This window comes from Anolis carolinensis, chromosome 2 (genome assembly GCF_035594765.1).
Source record: "Anolis carolinensis isolate JA03-04 chromosome 2, rAnoCar3.1.pri, whole genome shotgun sequence".
NCBI lineage: Eukaryota > Metazoa > Chordata > Lepidosauria > Squamata > Dactyloidae > Anolis > Anolis carolinensis.
The window spans coordinates 144,626,026-144,648,606 of NC_085842.1; the positions used below are offsets into that span (position 1 = coordinate 144,626,026).

At 39.0% G+C, this 22,581-nt stretch overlaps 2 protein-coding genes across 8 annotated transcripts in view; one reads left to right on the forward strand and one right to left on the reverse strand.

Moving 5' to 3' along the window:
* The window catches only part of shisa6 (shisa family member 6), a 418,823-nt gene that overhangs the window by 33,100 nt on the left and 363,142 nt on the right, over positions 1-22,581 (forward strand). The window lies entirely within an intron of this gene.
* Positions 16,026-21,738, reverse strand: LOC134297123 (uncharacterized). The gene is made up of 2 exons (XM_062974010.1): positions 20,030-21,738; positions 16,026-16,415 (listed from the first exon to the last, which is right to left on the reverse strand). The coding sequence occupies exons 1-2, from the start codon at positions 21,065-21,067 to the stop codon at positions 16,407-16,409; spliced, it is 1,047 nt and encodes a 348-aa protein (XP_062830080.1). The 5' UTR covers positions 21,068-21,738; the 3' UTR covers positions 16,026-16,406.

Here is a 22,581-nt window from a genome sequence, read left to right on the forward strand (position 1 = left end):
TGTTGTGGAATAAAGATAAATAAATAATAAAATAAGTTTATATGGAAAGGAAAACGAGCAAGAATCAATTACACAATTATGACTGATGATAAAAATAGAGGGGGCTTCGGCCTCCCAAATTTAAAAATATATCATGAGGCATGTGCCTTAACATGGGTTAAAGACTGAACAGTATTACAGAAAAACAACATTTTGGCATTGGAAAGTTTTGATTTAAGAAGAGGGTGGCATGGCTACCTCTGGTACGAGAAAAGAAAAGTGGAAAAAAAACTTCGGAAACCACTTCATTAGGTCATCATTGATTAGAACTTGGGAAATGTACAAAGAAAAAAAATATATACCTCTTTGGGTATATATACCTCTTTGGGTTTCACCATTGGAGGCCAACCTCAAAAAACACCTAGAATGGGTTAATTGGCCAATATGCAAAGAAATATTGATGAAAAAGAATGGGGAATACCAACTTAAATCTCAAGAAGAAATAAAACAAAAATATGATAAAATATCATGGTTTCAGTATGCCCAAATAAAAGAACAGTTTGGTAAAGATAAAGCAGTGGGCTTTAAAGATAAAGAAAAATTTTGGGATAAATTAATACAAAATGACAGGAAAGAAATCACTAAGATATACAAAATCTTGTTGGAGTGGTCTACTGAACCGGAAGTAGTTAAGAACTGCACGTTAAAATGGGCTAAGAACATTGGACGCCCAATTAAAATTGAAGAATGAGAAAAGATTTGGAAAATAAAAATAAAATATACGTACGCCTCTGATCTCCAGGAAAATTGGTTTAAGATGTTTCACAGGTGGTATATCACACCAAAAAAATTAGGATTAATGTACAAAAATATCCAAAATAAATTCTGGAAATGTAAATTGCATGAAGGAACTTACTCCCATACATGGTGGACCTGCTCAGAAACTGTCACACCCTAGGCAGCGGAGCACCAAGAACCAGACGCAGAGGTCAATATCTATCTAATATCTTTATTAAGTAAATATATAAAAGTAATCAAAACAAGTGAAGAATATAGTTCAGAAGCTGACCTATCAAATGAGGTCAAATAAAGTCCAGAAATGTATTGTCCAATAATTGATATTAGAGTTCAAAGTTTTAAATCCAATAACCGAAACACACACTATTGCCAAGCAATAGTGTGGGGAAAGCGCCTAGAGTCTTTGAAGTCCAAGGTAGCTTGAGAACAAGGCTGGAACAAACTTGAATCATTAAACAAGGTCCGTGACTAGGAACAAGGCGAAACAGAGATTCTTATAACAAGGTCCGTGGCTAAAAACAAGGCTAGACCAATCTTGAATACTTGATCCGTGAGGCAAGGAACTGGGGTTGCGGACTTTGCGAAGTCCACACAAGGCTGGAAACACGAAGTTGCTTCTGGAGCTGCTCAGTTGACTCCGCAACAATTCTAGCGTGCCATGCACCTATATTGGGGTCTCGTTTTCCCGCCAAACAGGTGTTCAGTGTCCTCTTTCCCTAGAGAACAGGAAACGAAACCTAACTTTGCAGATGTGAGACTCTCTGGCTTTTCCCAGGGGAAACATGGCTAATCAGTGTCTTGTTTGGCAGCAATCTGTAAACTCCTGCGAACCCGCTCTTTAACTCCCCTGTCTGCAGCGAAGGGAGGTGAGAGCTGTTCAAGGTCGGTTTTAATTGACTTTTGGGCAAGAACATCAACATCAGGCATTTTGAAGGAGTCCGGCTGTTGTTGATCCGGAGAAAACCCCATGTTTTCATCCTCATCTGCCACAGTGACACTAGGAACGGGACTACAAGGCCCATGAGGCATCACAGAAACAGCTAAATATTGGAAAGATGTGCATGAAAAATCACAAAAATTCTAGAAAAAATATTTCCGATGAAGCCAGAATTTTATCTTTTTGGATTAACAGATAGCATATCAACTTTTACCAAAAATGACAACATTTTATTTACTTACATATCATCGGCCGCAAGAATAACCTTTGCTCGACAATGGAAATCGGAAGAAATACCAGCGAAAGGCCTCTGGTTAGAGAAGCTCGACGAAATTTTTGATATGGACAGATTAACATATTTATTGAAAGAAAACAGAGGCAAACCAATAAAAAATACAGACTGGAGTAAATACGATAAATATAGAAAACAAGCAATGGACCAGAAGGAATGAAAAGGAGGATCCTGGGAATCCGAACAAAATAGAGACCAACAAACAAAAAAAGTCAATATAAATATTTGAATATATCCATGAAGAGTAGAAAACGGAAGACAAAAACTTTTACCCCTTTCCCCTCCTTCTTTTTTCTTTATTTCTCTTTTCTTTCTCCTTTTCACTTTTTCTTTTCCCCATAAATTTCTCTATATCTTTACATACTATTATCCTTTGTTCTTTTCTTTCTCCATTTCTCCCCCTCCCCGCTTTCCCTTTCCCCCTATATATATCTTTTATGTAAAGTGTTTAAAATTTGAATAAAAGTTATAAAAAAAACTTCGTGAAATGGAGCACATGTTGGAGTAACTGTTGGAGGAACTGTGTTCTGAAGAGTTTGATCAATGCAGATCACTGAGGAAAATATGTTCAGACAGAATCATTTCTTGGAGGAATCTCTTTGTATGTTTTTCAAGTATGAACTCACCAACATCAACACAATACGCACACAACATTGAGAAAATGGAAGAGAGAGAGAAAAAATTAACTGTCAAAACTCCATTAGCTATGTTCTTTAGAGGAAGTAAGTTAATCTTGACTATATTGTATCCCCTAGGTCAATGTGGTCCAACCTGCATGCGGCCCACCAATTCATTTTTGTTGGCCCTTTCCCTTCTTACTGGAAAAATATTTTAATTTAACATTTGGAAAAAATCGTTTACCCTTCTTACTGCTTTAAGTTTTTAAGCAGTAAGAAGCATTTAAGCATTTTTAAGCATTTTAAGCATTTTAAGCATTTTCTTTCTGGAATGCCTCTAGCCCTCACATTCCTGTACTAAAGTTTGATTGGCCCGCGGGTAACTAAAGGTTGGACCACCTAGTGAGATACTTCTGGAAGAAGATGCATTGGTGAAGAGAGCTGCATGCTCAGCAGTTGCCTTGCACCCTCTAATCTAGCCAGATACTTACAGAGGAGGTGAAGGATGCTGTCCCATTCTCAAACTCCCAACTACTAAGTCAGCTGATTTTTGTACATGGTATGAGGAAGGAGAGGCACACCTTCCTGTAATCTGTAACATGCCATAGGATGGTCCTGCCCCCATTGGAGGGTGGAGGCAAAGTTTTGCAACCATTGTTGGGGAGAAGGCAGAAACAGGCAGTATTGGGAGGCCTGTGCCATGTGATGCAGTAGAAGGCAGCTAACCTTCAAGGGCATAATTTTCAAGCAGGGAAGCTAAGAGATGAAAGCCTCGTGCTGCCCTCTCACCTGGATTGGCAGTACAAATCAATGCATCCTTTCTTGCATTGTGGGGAAATACTTGTTTCCTTGTGATCCCTATCCCCCTCACCCCTTGGCACATCTTTCTTTACATTATTTATTTAGACTTTTTCATACATACAAACATAAAATTCCCTTCCCCTCATTCTCCAAATTTCATTAGAACATACACATTCACATGTTATCAGCTCAAGAATGTATATTTGCTTCCTTTTTACATATTTTGTACATTAGTTATACAAAAATTGTATCACAATTTGTTATGGGTTTAACAAAAATAATCTCCCAGAACACAGTAATGCTCCAAGTATTAGAGGAGCTGAGTGATGTCAAGGAAGGCTGTTCTCTCAATAATGCTGTGCTAAGCTTATATTTTGAGCATCTTCAGAAAAATCATGATAGGTCTTATTTTCAGGGTAGGTCTTATTTTGGGAAAAATAGGGTATTATTATTATTATCATCATCATCATCATTATTTATATCCTGCCTTTCTCCCTGTGGGCACTCAAGGCAGCTAACACTTCACACTAGGCAATTTTAAAGGTGCAATACAAAAGTTTAAAAGCAATTAAAAATAAAATTAAAATACATCAGATATACCAAAATGGCATTTAAAACTCATATTCCCACCAGTCTCATCCACAGCACCCCCTGAATTAAAACCACAGAACTTCCTGACTAGATCTTGAAACACCTTCGTCTTTAAAAACCTGAGTTTATAGTGTACTGCTAAAAACACAAATAAATTGGTCCTAGAGCAAGACAAACCTGAACTCTGCATAGAAGCCAAGATGACTCAACTGAGACTGTCATACTTTGGCCATATCATGAAAAGGTATGATTTACCAGAAAGGACAGTGATGCTTGGTAAGGTAGAAGATAGAAGGAAAAGCGAAAGACCATGTAGCAGATGGATAGAATGAATAGAGGAAGCCAAAGCCCTGAGTCTGAAAGACCTGAGCAGGGTGGTTGATTACAGGTGACTTGAATGTCTGCCATTCATGCGGTCACCATAGGTCCAAGGTGACTTGACACTGGTTGAGAACACCAAAATGAAGTCAGTGCAGGTAAAAAGGGGACATAGAGGAAGAAAATTACAAATCACCCCAAGACATTGTTTTGTTTTAGAATGTTAGAATGGAAAGAGACAGAAGATTGTGAAAATGGAAAGAAACACATGTCATTTGGGGGTGACTTGACTGTGAAGTTGTCACACAGAATGCTCTAGGACCAACACGACACTATTTGTGGTTTCAAAGCTGCCCTTCCAGCTGTTTAGCTTTCTCAGATAATACTGTACCAGATTTAAATCTTGTCATCTCAAAGTTGGGATTCCACTGAAGTGATTTTATCTGTCCAGCATTTGATAGCTTACTATTGCAGTGTACCACAGCAGCAACAAATACAACCATCACCAACAGATTTTTGAAGGAATGATACAGACCTCATGGGAGAGGCTGACATCCTCTTTTAACAGTAATTGTTCTTCTGATTTAAGGGTTTGTACAAACAAAGGAACTAGTTTCTCTTGCTATCTTCAAGATAAAATCTGCTTTTACAGAATATATACTAGCACAGTGGCAGAATGGTACCTGGATATGAGCAAAAATTGCTTCTTTTTAGGATTCCTACTGTTTTCCAATACACTCTGTCAAGCCTTTGATGTCTTTGCATCTGTAGAACAACCTATTGATGCAGTTAAAGATTTGAATGCAGAAAGCAACACAAGTTAGACCTCTGATTAGCAAGATGTAGCTGGGGAAGGCTTTTAATAAGCCATTTGAGCCAGGATGTTCCCAATGTGAATACACTCAAAGTGCTGTTTTCAGCATCTCCTTCTTCCTGGGGGCACATTCTGATCTCAGTCTGCATGCAAAACGAGATCAGAAGATGCCCTCAATCTTTTTTTTAAATTTAACCAAACATGTCCAGCCAAATGGAGAGTTCAGCAGTATACGAAACATTTTCTCTTTTCATCTGCATTACACAGAAGTGAAGAGAGTTTTAAACCAATGCCAGCTGTTTCTAGGCTGGAAGATGAGAGAAGAGTACTATTTCAGAATATATTGCAAATTTATTCCATGCAAAGAATGCACCAAATTCACAAGCAATTGATCTAAAGTCTCAAACTGACCCCCTCTCCCTATATAAATACGCGGAAAATTGTTTTGGAAGATATAGTGGGCCCTTGGTCTCCTCTCAGGTTCAGTGTCAGAACCACCTGTGGCAACAAAAATCCATGGATGCTCAAATCCTGTTATCTGCAATAGACTGGTATGTAAATATAAAATGTTAAAATCAAGATCGGCTTTTGGGGATTTTAAACAATATTTTCAATCTGTGGATGGTTTAATCTGTGAATGCAGAATCCTTGGAGAAGGGGCTGATTGTAATTATTGTTTGAAAATCCTTTGTGAGAGAACAGTAATTGTGATTCAGGTCTAGATTCAGGGTATGTTTGCACTACTTACTCACTTCAGTGTTGGGTTAGAACTAATTTGATACACATCAGATCTGTACAGTGATCATAGGGGGAAATGTGGACACCAGTATAAAGACTCCACTAATGTCCTAGTGTGTATTTCAAACAAGTTTCAATGTTTTAAAGAGCAAATGTTAATCAGATGTCAGCCCTCCATATATAGAAGGCATTCCATTCTATTCTAAATTCGCTAGTTCCTGTTAGCATTCTGAGAGGGAATTACAAATAAACTTCATATTTAAGTTGAGATGTGACTATGATTCCCTGATCCAGATCCAACTTTCCGCTATTTGCTATTTCCTAGTATTCATGTAGGAATTATTTTATCCCACTTTCTTGTCACTTCTATCCCACCTTCCTCCTTTTCAGATGCCATATGACACATGTGCCAAATGCAAGGCCAACAGGCCAAATTTATTCTTCCCCGACATTTTATGTGGCTCACCAAGCTTTCAGTACCAAGCCAACGAAGTTACATTTATGCAATCTTACAATTATAATTGGATTTTGGAAGGCAATTAGAAGGCTGATATGGCCCTTAGTAAAAATGAGTTTCACACCCCTGCCTTATGCACACACACACACACACACACACACCTATCATAAAAATAATAAATTCATTACTATATCTGCCTTATAGAATCATGGTTATTTTTTTATTTGCAAAATAGCTGTTACATTGTAAGAATATATATATTTTCAAAATGGCAGGTAAGCACATGGCAAGTCAGTCAACACTTTTGCTTATGATTTAGCATCGCTTTAAAGAGCACAGTCTTACCTGCCAGCTTTTGCATGAACTTTAGCTGGAGCCCAGGCAAGTCCTTGGGCAACTTTGAGAAATAAAAATACCATAATATTTAATAAATAAAAAAATGAGATGTGTATAGCACTCTGTTTATGCTACAAAATAACAGAGGAAATGACATGCAGAAGATTTATACAGAATGTTAAACCCACTATAGAATGAGCCATCCCTGGCAGGGATAATAGCAATACATTTGTTGTGGTTTCCTTAAGAAAGAAAAATAATCACAGAAAAAAGAATAATAAAGAAAAGGGTTTAAGGTTTAAGGCTGTAATAGTTAGGTGTGAAAACTATTAATACTGATTCAGAGAGAGCAGAATCAGTACAACGTGTAATGTTTTATATTTAGAAGGAAGGGCAATAAATGTATATGAGGTGTTTTCTGTTCTAGAGGAAGCAAGCAAAGCAAAGAAAGAAAACTGTACACCTGCCAGATATATAATTCTCTTTGCTTGCTATTTCTTGTATTTCATGTTGGAAGATTTAAGCTATTGTGTGGTAGGGGAGCTGGGATACTTTGGATATGCACCACTTAATAAAAATAGTTTTTTTGTTATGTCTATAGTGAAAAGAAGAATGACAAAATGGTAGGCCACTTCATGCAGTTGATGGCAAAACACAACAGTGGACAGAAAAGAGGCAAACTATTCAAAATCTTCTTTGCCTTAGTCTTCTCCAAACAAGTAAAAAGAGCTCAACTTGGAGATAACAGAGCAAATGATGCAGTAGGGGAAGTGCAGCACTGAATAGGTAAAAAGGCAGTACAGGAATATCTGGCTAATCTAAATAAATTCAAGTCTCCATGGGCAGATTAATTACATCGAAGGGTATTAAAAGAACTGGTAATTACTGAACCGCTGGCAATCATCTTTGAGAATTCCTAGTGAACAGGAGAAGTTTCAGCAGACTGAAAGAAGGCAAATATTGTTCCTCCATTTTTAAAAAGAAGAAAAAAAAAACCCAAATAATTACCACCCAGTCAGGCTGACAATACCAGGAAAGATTAGAGCAGATCATTAAACAGACAATATGTACGCAAAGTATGCTGACCAGTAGCTCCTCCTCATCCTGGAGAGAAGTGACTGGTGGGGTGCCACAGGGTTCTGTCCTGGGACCAGTGCTATTCAACATCTTTATCAATGACTTGGACCACAGAATAGAAGGCATATGTATCAGATTTGGGCATCACAATAAGGCTATTAATAAGCTGGAGCATGTTGAAAGAAGGGCAATCAAAATGATTAAAGGTTTGGAAGCACATCCCTATGAGGAATAGCTGAGGAATCTGGTCATGTTTAGTTTGGAGAAGAGAAGGTTGAGAGGGAACATAATAGCCCTGTTTAAATATCTGAAAGGATGACACTGAGGAGGAGGCAAGCTTGCTTTCTGCTGCTCTAAAGACTATTATAAAAAGCAATGGATACAAATTGCAGAAAAAAAGATTCCACCTAAATGTTAGGAAAAAATGTCTCAATGGTTAAAGCTGTTTAATAGTGGAATATACTGCTTTGGAGTGTGGTGGAGTCTTTGCTATTTTTTGTGGCCCAGCAACACTAAACTTTCAGTTTACAGAAATCAAAAGAGCACTTCATTTTCACACTGACCACCTAGGTTGACATGGAAATGGATCAGCTCTGCGAAGGCCAAATGCCACACATGCCTGGTCCAGGTTAACCTGAGGCAAGACCATCTTAATGCTTCCCTCCTCTCTTTTCCTTTGGTGTGCCAGCACTCTAGCTGATGTCAAACAGAGTGCTGGAAAAAAGGCCTCAGGAGAAGCTTGGACAGCTCTTCCTGTTGTGCCACTTTTTTCCTCAAAGAATCTGTCTTTAATGAAAGAAAAGAGTAGGAAGAGAATCGTCTGCAAAACGACAGGCACTTTATTAATCTATAGGTGACTGCATACTGAAATAAGCTGCTAATGTAAGGCACAACTAGCTTCATGGGAGTCTCTCTTATCTCCAGTTCGGTGCCTTCTTAGAACTCAATTGTTAGTGATGTTGGCGCTCCATGCACTTGTAATGAACACATGCTGAAAAACTCTGTGTACATTATTTAATGGAAGTATTGGAAAAATATGAATATTTTGCTTTCTGACTATACCTTTCTGGCTTCCATAATTATGGTAAGTGACAGTTGGTGTTGTTTTGGAAATCTGCCTAACATGATCTCAATGATTTTGTCAAGTCTTGTCACCCAAGATGTCCTTTCATTGCTGGCAATAAAAAGACCAAAGCATTTACATCTCCTGCCCATCCCCGATTCGGATATCAGCTAGCACGCCAACGCCTTAAATCCAGAAATAGTTTTCTAAGATCTACAGGAACATTCCAGCAAACGAGAGTCCAAAAGTGGCAGACTAAAACCCAGAACCTCAACCAGTGGCTGATGCCAGATGAGAGACTCCCTCCTGGGCACACAGGAGGCTGGGCAACTTGGAAGATCCTGAACTGCACTCTGGCACCATGAGATGCAGAGCCAACCTTAAGAAATGGGGCTACAAAGTGGAGTCCACAACATGTAAGTGTGGAGAAGAGCAAATGACAGAACACCTACTACAGTGCAGTTTGAGCCCTGCCACATGCACAATGGAGGACCTTCTTATAACAACATCAGAGGCGCTCCAAGTGGCCAGCTACTGGTCAAAGGACATTAAGTATAATGCCAAGTTTTTTTAACTTTGTTTGTGTTTTCATCATCATCATCATCATCATCATCATCATCATCATCATTTAATTACTTATTAATCGCCCTCCATCCACGATGCTCTAGGCGATTTACAAGATAAAATTGTAAAGGATAAAAACACATACATAAAAATATTAATAAAATTAACATAGATTAAAAGCTCTAGTAAAGAGCCAGGTCTTGAGTGCTAGGGTAAAAGGCCCTAACTCACGCATGGCTCTCACATAGGGCGGCAAGGCATTCCATAAGGCAGGGGCAGAAATAGAAAAAGCTCTGCGCCTGGTCCTTTCCAAGTGCACTTCTCTAGGACCCGGTACATAAAGTAAGTCTCGTTGGGATGGTCGTTGCGACCTCCGATGATGGGAGAAGGAGAGACGGTCCCTAAGGTATGATGGGCCCTGGCCGTAAAGAGTTTTAAAGGTCATTACAACTTGTACCCTCAATTCGCTTATGACACGATAAATAAATATCCAAGATGTCACACTTGTGAAATACACTTAGCAAGCTTGAACTTCTTTTCAGTGGTTGCTACAACCATACTTTAAAGTAACTGTTCTACCTTGGTAACCTCCAGTTGACTATCATATTGGCTTTAAAAGGCAACTGGGCGTATTTTTGGTGGATGATGCTTTTCATGGTTAATAATTAGCAAGAATATATATTTTCTTCACTACAAAATGCTATATATATCATCTGCTGAGGAACTGCTGTGTGTGTATAAGGAAGGGTGTCCGTATGCTCATGACCTCTCGGTGGACTTCCCATAGCAACTGTTTGACCCCGATGAGAACTTAACACTATACTAGATAGAGCTTTTATCTGATAGCAGCCTAGTTCACCCCTCATCACCATAGTTATGGTGACTGGGAATTATGGCAGTTGTAGTCCAGCAAATCTGCAAAGCACCAGGCTGAGAAGCACTTTTTAAAGTCTTTGAGCTAATGCATATTCCACTTGACTAAGTACTAGGAAGGAATTTAGCATTCAGGCTGCAGAGTATGGTCCCAAAGCTATGAAGCCTGGCATCATAGCTCTTATCATCCTCAATGATATCCGGAAATTGTGAGTTTCTATGGTAACAATATTTCTCACATTGTTTTTTCTTAATAAAAGTAGCAAAAGAGTGAGCAAGAGTATTAAATATATTTTTAAATAAAACATAACAGCAACATCACAGCACAAAACCCAACAAACTGCAAAGAGCATTGGTGGCAACTGGGTTTTGCTGACAGAATTTGGAGGAGGTGCATTCCTGGGAAGGAAAAAACAGAAGGAGGTGATGCAGGCAAATGTGTGGTACGGGGCAACAGGTTCTCAGGCTGCCCGCTGGATTTTCCCCACTGCCCAACAAATCCCCCCGCCGTTTGCTGGCTTCATGACCTCAATGTAAAAAGGTTCTATGTCAGTATCAGACATTTTCAGTCTTCCCTCCAAGAATGAATATGGAGGAGCACATTCCTTCCAGGAACAAGAGGGTGGCATGTAGGGAGTTTAATGAAAGAGGAAAGAGACAACCAGAAAGCCTGGCCTAAAGTTGAAGGCTCCATCATCAGTGTCATCCCAATTACATGTTGTTATCATGAAAGAGATTAATTGTGGCCTTATTTGGTGTCCCTACATACTATAGAAGATGGCTTAGAATATCCTGAGATCTGTTTGAAGTTATGAGTATGGGGACTGTCCAGTCCAAGTTTGAGAGAAAAACCATAAAGAATATCAGAAGTCTTGAAGTTGCTCATCAACTATAACAGGATATGGATAAGTCACCTGAACCCATTTTCCTCCTCTATGGTAAGATATACTGTACTGATTTCTAGAGTCAGTTTAGTGTAGTGCTTTGAGTATTGGGCTAGGGCACTGGGAGACCAAAGGTTCAAATCCATACTCAGTCAATAAAACCCATTGGATGACCTTGGGCAAGTCATTCTCTCAGTCTCGGAGGAAGGCAAAGACAAACCCCCTCTGAACAAATCTTACCATGCAAACTCTGTGATAAGTTTTGCCTTAAGGGCATCATAAGTTGGAAATGATTTGAAGGCAGACAACATCTGTATTTCTTTTATATGTGCCTCTCGTCATTGATGCTGAATGTGGGTATAACAACTTTTTATTTGATTCTTACAGTATAAAGAGAATTTTTTGGCTTACAAAGCTGCTTTGGGTAGACTTTCAGGGCAGAAAAACAATACCAAGGGGTGGGAAGGAACCAAAAACACATATATTTCAGTTAATTGTGAGCATCTGGGCAGAGGGTGTATTAGCCTCCTAATGGATCCTGAAGAATCACCCCCTCATTTTTATGCCTTGGATTGAATCCGTTTTTATTTACTTGTCCACCACAATGGTTGGTAGTGCCATTCCATAGCCTAGGGGTACTATAGATCATTTTACTATTTTTCAGGGCCTTATTACACCAGCCTCTTTACTGTTGCAAGGTAGGTTTTTCTCCTAGTTTGCCATGCTTGAATTGGCCTTAGAAGAATTGCATTCTGAGTACTGGTGCCCAGGGTGTCTCTCAAGAAACTTTGCCAGGTTCACTGTTAAAGTGTTGGTTTTCTGATTGCTGGTAGCAGGAGTATTTCAGGAAGTATTCCAGAATCTGGAAAGCCCATTTTAGGGTTAAGATAAATCTACCAATGCAACGAAGTAGGCAATAACACTGTCAAAATTAGGGGGCGCAATTTAGGGGCAAATTTTAAAAAATCCAAGATTTGGAAGATATGTGAGTGAAGCTTAAAGTCCTTAAGGAAGTCTTAAAAAAATGGCCGGGGGGGGGGGGGGAGACACATATGGACCACTGATATGTTGTTCCAGTGAATACATCTATGGATGGTCTCTGCTTTTTCATTTCTGTTTCCATCCCTTTGTAAGAAAGCATTTCGAAAGTCTTCTCTGTATATAAGTTCCTTGCCAGCAGTGTAGCCAGAAAACAAGGATGGTGGCTCTAAAGGGCTAGAGGAACTGAACTGCTCAGCTGTTGGATCATTATTTTGCACAAGAGGCTGGATGTCTCTGCTCAGTCTTATAGGAACAGTTCTAATCTGTATTCATATAGTATCACACTGTTTATGCACCACCTACTCTAGAGCCCTTCTGACTTCTCCTACTTTAGTGTGAGCATGTAGTGGATGATAAACTGTACTATGTATATATATACTTTTGCCATCTCCTGTTTCACCAGAATAGGATAAGATTTTGCATGGCAAACAGAAACTCGTCATCAGAAAAGCAAGAGTGTGTTGTAGGGGGGCAGGCTGCAGGAAAAGGAAAATTGCTTTCTTTCAATTCTCACTTGTTAAGTAAAAGTATTTACAAAGATGCAGTGTAGTTATTTGGCAAGTTCTTCTACTCAGTTCATCCCTTTCAATGTTTGTCTTTCTAAGGGCAGGATTTGGAGGACAATAAAATTAGTCACAGAAAGACAATAACTTGTTAGCACTGTTTATGTGGCAATCAGAATATGGTTACTAGTTGAATGTGTAATATGTTTTCCAAGTAAGGAAGCTTAATTTAGTATAATTTACCCAACCAATAAAATAGCTGGTCTAAACAAGGCTGGAAATAGATTTATGTGGAGTTTCCCTGCCACAATACTATTCCACAAAGATGGAAAAAATACACAGTCAAAACTTTGGGAGAAGGCATCAAAATGCTCAAACAGTTTAATCTTTACCAAGACATGGCTGGAGAAAAGGCATTTGGCAGAGGGCCAGAAAGTTACATTCTCTCAGAGTAAGGCAAAGGCAAACCACTTCTAAACAAATCTTGCCTAGAAAACCCTGCTTTAGGGTTGACAAAAGTCAGAAGTGACTTGAAGGCACACAATGATAAATAAGAGCCAGTGTGGTGGATTGAACCAGACTAGAGTTGGAGTAAGTTTCTTGGTGATGTGGAATATGAGTGGAAGTCTCCTGCCCATACATCTTTTGAGTAGAAAACATACTATTTATTCCTTGTATTGGGAAAACAGAATGGAACACACTATGGCCAACAGCCACTTCCTCTATGCCACAACCTTGGTCTTGGGTGACATAAACATTTTCTTGTGCCATGTTCTGTAGTTATACTGTAGTCATCTTGTAAAGTGTCTCTCTCTGTTTTTGGAATATAGCCAGTTACGAAAGAAAAAAGATATTTGCCACTCATTATTTCTGGTATCTGTAATTTCCCACAATATACAGATATATCTACTGAATGCCTCCATCTTCTTCACTGTTGCCTCAGTGGCTGTTTGTGTTTGTAGGACAAAGGGATAAGTCCAGTGAATCCAAGTGATTCACATAAGAAATGTGAGAGAATTCATTTGATTTATTCCAGTCTTACTGCATTTCAGGGGAATACCCAAGCAATTCATCTTACACTGTAGCAGTAAATGTAGGCATCATATATTCAAGATCACTTACTCTAGGGTAGTGCAAAAGCTATTAACCATTCTGTAAGTGGTTAAAAATGATAAAAAGTGGATTATCCCCTTTCCCTCCCAAATACAGACTAATTTATTCATGCATATGGAAGTATATCAAACCCATAATAATAATCCATACTGTATGTTGCAAATATTTTTGTCACATACACACACAACCACACACACGCGTATATGTGTTTGCAGTCATAAACACAGTAAAATATTCTTTGGAGATATTTCTAAATGCAAATTTCTAAATGTGCATGTGAAAGGGAACTTCAGGCAGTCAGGACTTCCTAATGTGTATATGGTGTTTGTCCCTGAATATTTACCAATACACGTCTGTGCTTCATATTTTTATGCTGCTCACTGCTCCAAAAACCTGTGCTCGTGTGACAAGAAAAGGCTATATGCCATTGTAGGGATTGCTAGGGATGGTAGATGCTGCAGAAAATACATTTTATTTTAAACAGTATTGGAAGCTGATACAGTCACCTTTCACTGGGGACCCTTCTAATTTTGCATTCTCTTTGTCTAACCCATTTTCTCATCTTATTCTCTCTTGTCTCCCCCCCTCCCCCATAATGACTAAGCTATTTTTTTCTGTCTCCTTTCTCCTCCTACATCATGACCTAATTCTCTTTCCATATAATAATTGTTTGCTTAGGGCTGCTTTCGTGCTATAAGAGGCCATCTCTGATGTATTGGATGCCAGATGTCCCGCACCAGGAGGTTTACCTAACCACTAAATGACCTGAGGAGGAGTATTGGGTTATCTTTTGCAAGGCTTTTAGTTTTGAGCAAACTCAAATCACAAGTGAAAAAAATAACACAATTTTAGTATTTTGGACTTTGTAGACAGCTCTTGCTTGATTTCACCCTGGGTGTCTTTCTTTGAAATAGTCATTGCCAGCGTTGTTTCTTGCATTTTAGAGTAAGTAGGCAGTTTAGCTTGTTGTGTCATTTGACACTAGATTTTAATGTCTCTGGAATATAGAGATGTTCAGTGTGAGCAAGGAGTCAGGTTTTCTTTAAATATTATTTCTGTGACATGCTGGCTTTGTCCAGTCTGTGTTAACCCCCAGGGCTGGGCACCAGGGACTGTGTAGTCACTCTGTTCATTGATGTTTCCAGTTTGCTGCATTTTCCAGTTCATATGCTGTAACAAATTCTCTGGACTGAGATGCAACCAAATATGCGGTTTCTGAGTCAATGGAGCATGTTGGGGTGACTGAAGTGTCTGAGCCTTTGACCACATGCAGCAAAAACCCTCACAACATGGCTGAAAGCTACACACGCTGTCTCTCTCACACACACACATTTTCAGTAGTGTTGCTTCCCCCCAATACCATTTTGCTGCACACTTATCCTCCTTTTTTTCTTTGGCAATTGATAGTTTTCTCTGCCCTCTCCAGTATATGCTTCTGCTATCATTTTCCTATCACATCTACAGGGATGCGCACACACACACCAGGCAATTCCTTTGCCAATCAACCCAACAAAACACACCAGGCAAATCCTCAGCCCATCAGAATTGGGAACAGAGATCATCCCATGGCCCATCTCTTTTTTCTGGCTCTCCTCCTTTTGTATATAGCTGGGAGAAGGGAAGGGAAGAGGGCAAAGTTAAGGGCAAGTTTCTTTCTTGGACTGTCTCTTCCTTGAAATGTCAGAGGCTACAGATGAAAAGCTCAAGAGAGCTGCTAGTGACTCTTGTGTCACATATGGATCACCCGTGGAATAGGTCTTGCCTGGGAGAAATGTATCGTCCCATCATGTTATGAGGACTGACATGTGAAGAGGTGGAGTGGAGGATGAAAAGTTCTGGAAGAAGCCCCTTTCATTTTCTCTATCTGACAGTGTGCTACTTTGAAATTACAGAAAATTTTCTAAGAAATGATGAATTAATTATACTGGGTCACACTGCTTGCCCATTTTTATTTATTCTTTGTTTATTCATTTATTATTTAGCTTTTGCTTATCTCCTTTTGAGTTCTGATTTTGTAAGAGCAGAAGTAGCTGTGAATGAGTTCTGGAGATCATCATTATTGGCAATCACTTGTGTCTGATTAGGATGGCCTTCCAAGTGTAAGGCCTTGGCGGTGAATCTATAGGTGACTGTGGTGACCTATTCTTTCAAAATATAATTTTTTATTGAGTTTGGTAGTTAACATCAGTATAAAAAAGGGGGGAGGCAGAATGCAGGGAGAGAAGGGAGGGGGGTGGGGAAAAAACGAAGTGTCCATAATAGGAGGGTTTGGGGAAGGATAGGAAGGGGGGCTGGAGTAAGGGTGGGGGTGGAAGAAAAGAAGAGGGGAGGGCTCAGCTGGGGGGAGGGAGAGGTAGAGAGAGGTAGGGGTGGAGGGGGGGGGGGTTAGAGGGAGACTTCCAATCGACTAACTTCCAGTCCATGTTTCACATCAGGTCGTAGTCTCATGTAGGTAGTTGTCTAGTAATGTCCAGTTTGTTTCCTTCATTGGTTGTCCCGTAGATTTTTTGAGAAGAAAGGTCAGTCTGTCCATGTTTCTGATATCCAATAGTTTTTCCATCCATTCTTCTTTGCTGAGGTTTTTCCCTTCTTTCCAGTTTCTGGCTAGGACTATTCTAGCTGCAGTAATAGCATAGATAAATAGTTTTTGTTTATTGTCTTTCCCTATTTCTGGGTTGCCAATTTTCTCTATTTGGAAATTGTATAGACCTAGAAGGAAGTATTCGGGTTTACATTCGAAATTAGTTTTGAAAATTCTTTTACATTCTTTATGGATTATTGACCAAAATTTTTTAATTATCTTACATCCCCACCACATGTGGAAATATGAGCCCACTTGTTTTCCACAATGCCAGCAGTTCTTACCGCTGTCTTTATACATAAGGCCTATTTTTTTGGGTGTTATGTACCACCTATGCATGGTTTTTAGCCAGTTCTCCTTTAATTCAGTAGAGTAACATAGTTTCATATTCTTATTCCAAATGGTTTCCCATTCGTCCATCATTATCGGTCTTCCAATATTCCTTGACCAGTTTAGCATCGAATCTTTAATTATATTCGTTTCCGTATTCCATTCTAATATTTTATTATAGATTAATGTTATAATTTTTTTTTCTCTTTTGAGTAAAGTATCCCAGAAGTTTGTGTTTGTGTTGAAGCCAATTTCCTTATCTCTTTTGTAACACTCTTTTAATTGATAGAATTGGAGCCATGTAAAGTTCTTGTACTGTTTTTTAATTTCCTCTATGTCCTTTAAGGGGGGGGTGATTCCCGGCATGTTACCTATTTTAATGACTTCTCTATACGTGGGCCATTTCTGCCACCCTAATAGTCTCCGCTGCGTGGCTTCTAAGGGAGCAAACCAGAGAGGGGTTTTTTCATATAGATATCTCTTATATTTTTTCCAGATTCCAATTAGGGCTGATCTTACAAAATGATTTCCAAATTGTTTATCGACTTTATCTTTTTCTTGCCATAGGTATCCATGCCAGCCCCAGCGCAAATTGAATCCTTCTATTGTCAGTAGTTTAGTTTTTTCTAATTTAACCCAATCTATTGTCCATTCTAGTGCACAGGCATCATGGTATAATTGTAGACTAGGTACATCGAAGCCCCCTCTTTCTTTGGGTGTGATCATGGTGGAGAATTTAATTCTAGGCTTTTTGTTTTGCCAGATGAATTTCTTTATTTCTCTGTTCCATTCAGCAAATAGTTTTTTCCCTCTAATAATGGGAATATTACGAAACAAATATAGCAATTTGGGCAGAATATTCATTTTAATAATAGCTATTCTTCCCAAGAGTGAAATCTTCAGATGCTTCCAGCCCTCTATGTCTCTTTTTATCTCTTGCCATTTTGTCTTATAGTTTATTTCTAAAAGTTGGTTATTTCTATTTGTAATCCAAATGCCCAAATATTTAATTTTATTGACGATTTCTAATCCCGCGATCTCTTTTAGTTCTTGTTGTCTCTTTTTTGTCATATTTTTTGTAAGTATTGTTGTCTTATTAGTATTTATTTTGAAGCCCGCTAATACGCCGAATTCCTCTATCTTTCTTAGCCAGTCCTTAATAGTCTCATTAGGATTCTCTAATATGCATATAACGTCGTCGGCAAAGGCGCGTAGTTTTAGTTCTTGATTTCCAATTTTGGTGCCTATTAAGTTTTTATCCTCTTTTATTGCTCTCATTAAGATTTCTAGTGTGAATATGAAAATTAGGGGAGAGAGCGGGCAGCCCTGCCTTGTTCCTTTTTGTATTACAAAGTTTTCGGTGTACACGTTATTGACTTTAATTTTTGCAAATTGATTAGAATAAATTGCATTAATCCCGTTTTGAAAGAAAACTCCCATGTCTAACTCTGCAAATAAAAATTTGAAAAATTCCCAATTGACGTTGTCAAAGGCTTTCTCCGCGTCTAGTGATAGAAATCCCACTTCCTTTTGGTGGTTTTGGTCGTAATATTCTATAGTGTCTAGAATAATTCTAATATTATCTTTAGTACTACGGTTGGGTAGAAAGCCTGCTTGGTCTTCTGAGATCCAGTCTTTTAAGAAAATTGTAAATCTTTCCGCAAGGATTTTTGTATAGATTTTATAATCGTTATTTAGTAGTGATATGGGCCGATAATTCCTTACATTACTCGAATCTGTTCCGTCTTTGTGGATTAAAATTATTTCTGCTTGTTTCCATGAGTCAGGGATTTTGCCTTCCTTTAATGCTATATTCATGATTTTCTTTAAATAATGAGTTACTTCTATTTGTTCAATTTTATAGAACTCGGCTATAAAGCCATCTGGGCCTGGTGATTTGCCTGATTTTAATTCCTGGATGGCTTTTTTGATTTCTTCTTCGGTAATTTCTTTATTCAGGATTAGTCTTTGGGTATCAGATATTTTTTGTAATTTTTGTCTGCATATGTAACTTGTTATCTCTTCTGGGTTAACTATTTCTTTTTTATATAAATTTTTATAGTAATTCAGGAATTCTACTTTAATTTCATCGTCTGTAAACACCTCCTTTTCCATTGCACTGATTTTTATAATTTGTTGTTTGTTTGTTTTCTTCCTAATTAGTCTGGCAAGCCATTTCCCCGGTTTGTTTGCATTTTCAAATGAGTTTTGTCTCGTCCACTTTAATTGATTGGCTATGGTTTCTAATTGTATGTTGGTCCTTTCTTTTTGTAATCGTTTTATTTTTGGGATTATATTGGTTTCCTTAGGGTTTGTTTTTAGTCTATGCTCGAGTTTCTCTAATTTTTCTTGGAGTGAGCGTATTTTTTGGCTTTTAATTTTGTTTTTTCTTGCTTTTTGTTGTATAAAAAAGCCTCTTACTACCGCCTTATATGCGTCCCACACAATTTGTGGGGCGACATTTGCATTGTCATTTAACTGGAAATATTCTTTAGTTAACCGCTTTAAGTTTTCGATATCTTTCTCCTGTTTAATCAAATTGTTGTCTAGTCTCCAATTTACTCTATAGTCTTTCTTGTTTATTGACATCGTTATAGGACAGTGGTCCGAGATATCTCTTACCTGTATTTTCATTTCTTCAATCTTAGGTGCTAGACTTTTGGAGGTCCAGATCATGTCGATTCTGGTCCATACCTGATGTCTGCTCGAGTAGTATGTATAGTCTCTTTGGTTGGGGTTCTTTAGTCTCCAAATGTCCCATAAATCAAATTCACTCATGAGTTGAAATAGATTTCTCGGAAGAGAGCTTTTAATATTTTTTTTATTGGTCTTATGTGATGATTTATCTATTTTGGAGTCAATAACCCCATTGAAATCGCCCATTATTAATAGGTGATCGAATTCTGCCTCATTAATCTTAATTCTTAATTGTTTAACAAAATTCTGTTTTGGGCCATTTGGCATGTAAATGTTACATATCAATATAGATTCTTTACCCATTAATATTTTAACAGCAATGGTCCTACCCTCATGGTCCCTGAATTCTTCCACCGGGTTAAGTTTGTCTGCTATATATAAAGATACTCCCCGTTTTTTTTTTTTGTCTAGAGAGTGGAAGGCTTTCCCTAAGCTATTGTTTATTAGGTAGTTGGCATTTTTAGCGGCTATGTGTGTCTCCTGTAGCGCTATAATGTCATAGTTATTTTTCCTTAGATTATTAAATAATCGTTTTTTTTTAATTTTTGAATTTAAACCGTTTACATTGTTTGTGAAGATTCTTATTGCACCTGGTAAATTAGTCATCAATGTATATATCACTCACTGCGCCTTCTTCTTCCTCCTCCACATCTTCCTCTGGATTATCTTCAGTATCTTCATTGAATAGGGCTATCTGTATCTCTTTGGGAGAGTCTTGTCTTCTTTTCTTTGCCTGCCTTGGGTTCTTTTCCAGGCTCGGTGGTTGCTGCTTGGTTTGTTGTAGTATATCCTTTTTTAATTTCCTGTAGAATTCGTCAGCTTTCTCCTCGCTTTTTATCCAGACTCTCTCCTCTTTATATGTTAGCATCAATCCTTCTTGTCTTTCCCATCTAAATTTAATTTGAAGCCGTTTCAGTTCATCTGTTAGGAACAGATATTTCCTTCTGCTGTTTAATGTGGATTGCGGGAATTCTTTGTACACCATGATTTTACTCTCTTTGTATATCGTTGGTTGACGTTTGGAGCCTCGGAAGACCTCTTCTCTTGTGCTTTTTTTTACAAAATGGACAATCGTATCTCTAGCTACTTTGTTTTTTTTTGCATAATTTGTGTATATCCTGTGGGCTGTATCTATTTGTTCAGATGCGTCCTGTTCTGTACAATTTAAAATTTTGGCTATTATCTGAGCTGAAATTTGTTTAATATTTTCTTTTGGCTCTTCTTGTATGTTCCTGAGTCTTAGTTGGAAATCTGTAGTGTTTTGTTCTAATTTATCCTGTATCTTCTCTATCCTGCTGTTCTTAGCTTCTAGTGTCTCTAATTTCCTTTGCATTTTTAGTTGTATTTTCTCCATTTTGTCGTTCTGGAGTTTTAGTCCCGAGATTTCTTGGATGTTTTTTACAACTTCCGTTTTTATCATGTTCACTTCTTGTTTAATTTCTTTTTTGAGATCAGCCATGTCCTCTTGTAATATCTTGTGTTGCGTGTCTTGTTTCCGAGCTATTTCGTGTATTTCCTTTTGAAGCAAGTCTTGTTTGTTTGATATGGATTGGATTTCCCGAAGGAGATCTTTCCAGTTGACATCCTCTGGTAAGGAGTTCCTCCTTGGTGTTGACTTAGCTTCTTTTGTATCTTTGTCCCATTTTCCACGGAATGTTGCCATTCTGGTCTCCGTTTGATTTATATTGGATATTGAGTACGGGTTCTGTTTGATTTGTATTTTTCAGTTGGATGCTTCTTGGTCCACCAGATGTATCCGGGGACTATGCCTTCCGTGTCTCTTCTCTTTGAGGTCTTGTCTAACTGTCCCCTTCTTGATTCTGTTGGTGTCTGGGTTTTATGTTGTTTGTGGTCTCTGCTTTTAGTGGTTGGACGTTAACATAAAGCACCGCCCAGTCGCCCCGACGTCCCAGTTGAGGGCTCCTAGTGGTGTTTACTGTTCACCTAATTGGCAGCTTATTTTGTTAATTTACCTCTACGAGGCGCGCTATCAGACAGCCTTCCAAGGAGTGGAGTCTATTCCGCCGCTCTATGGTGTGTGTTTCCCTCGTTAGCGTTCCCTCGCTTCCTGGTGCGGGGTGACTCGCTTCCGGCGTTCCCTCGTTAGCGTTCCCTCGCTTCCGGCTCGGGGTGGAGACCTCTCTCCACCTCTTGCCGGGCGCGTGGGAGTTGAGAACTGAAGACACAACACCGCTAATCCTTCTTTCAAGGTCAGTCTTTGCGCTGATTATCTCTTATTCGCTGCCTTAATATCGGAGCCCATGCAAAACTAATGGCCGAAGGTTGACTTTTCTCATTTGGTTTCCCCGGTTTTAAATTGCTGCCGTGTATAGAGAAAGAGGGAAATGATCGCTAGATCTGTCTTTTCTTAGTCCGCTTTTTTTTTTTTCCCTCAGCTTGATCGGATAGACAAACTTGCTACTTATAGCCATTCAGTCAGCTCACATTCAATCTGTCGATGTTGTTCTTGTTATTTTAATTGTTTAATTGTTTATCCTACTTTCACCTCCCGAGGAAATTAGCGATCCAACAGAGCTTACTTACGTTTTTACGGGCCCCCCCCTGTGCCCGATTTTCGTATATTCTCTGTGTATTTTCTGTGTTGTTGTTGTTGTTGAAGTGAGCGCGGCGAGCGGCTTGTGCAGGAAAAGTTCCTGCTTCACGAACCGCGTCTAGCTGGCCAGGGATCCCGGACCCTCTCGAGCCGCCGTTCTTGAGGAACGGCAGATCTTTGGGGTCGTCGGGAGTAGACCTTGGCTACGCCAATCTCTGTCGCTTCGATCCACGGCAGGACCGGGGGTTGGGGCCCCGATAGACGCCGGTCTCGAGTTGGGTTCCCAGAGCCCTAGGAGCCCACGTCCGTCGCCATTGCGCTCACCCGGAAGTCCTCCCACTGTGGTGACCTATTCTTGACCTGCACATTCTTTCACAATGAGGACATCGGTTTTCAGATGGAAACCGGTCTCAGTCAGGGTAGGCTTAACACGCCTTCATCTTGATTCATTTCTCCCTTTTGCCCTCCATTTGTGCCTCTTTGAATTCCACAGCAATGTTGGTAACAGCTGGCCTACTGTTAGCGTGCTCAAGGACCAGGGCTTCCCAGTTCTCAGTGTCTATGCCACAGTTTTTAAGGTTGGCTTTAAGCCCATCTTTAAATCTTTTATCATGTCCACCTAC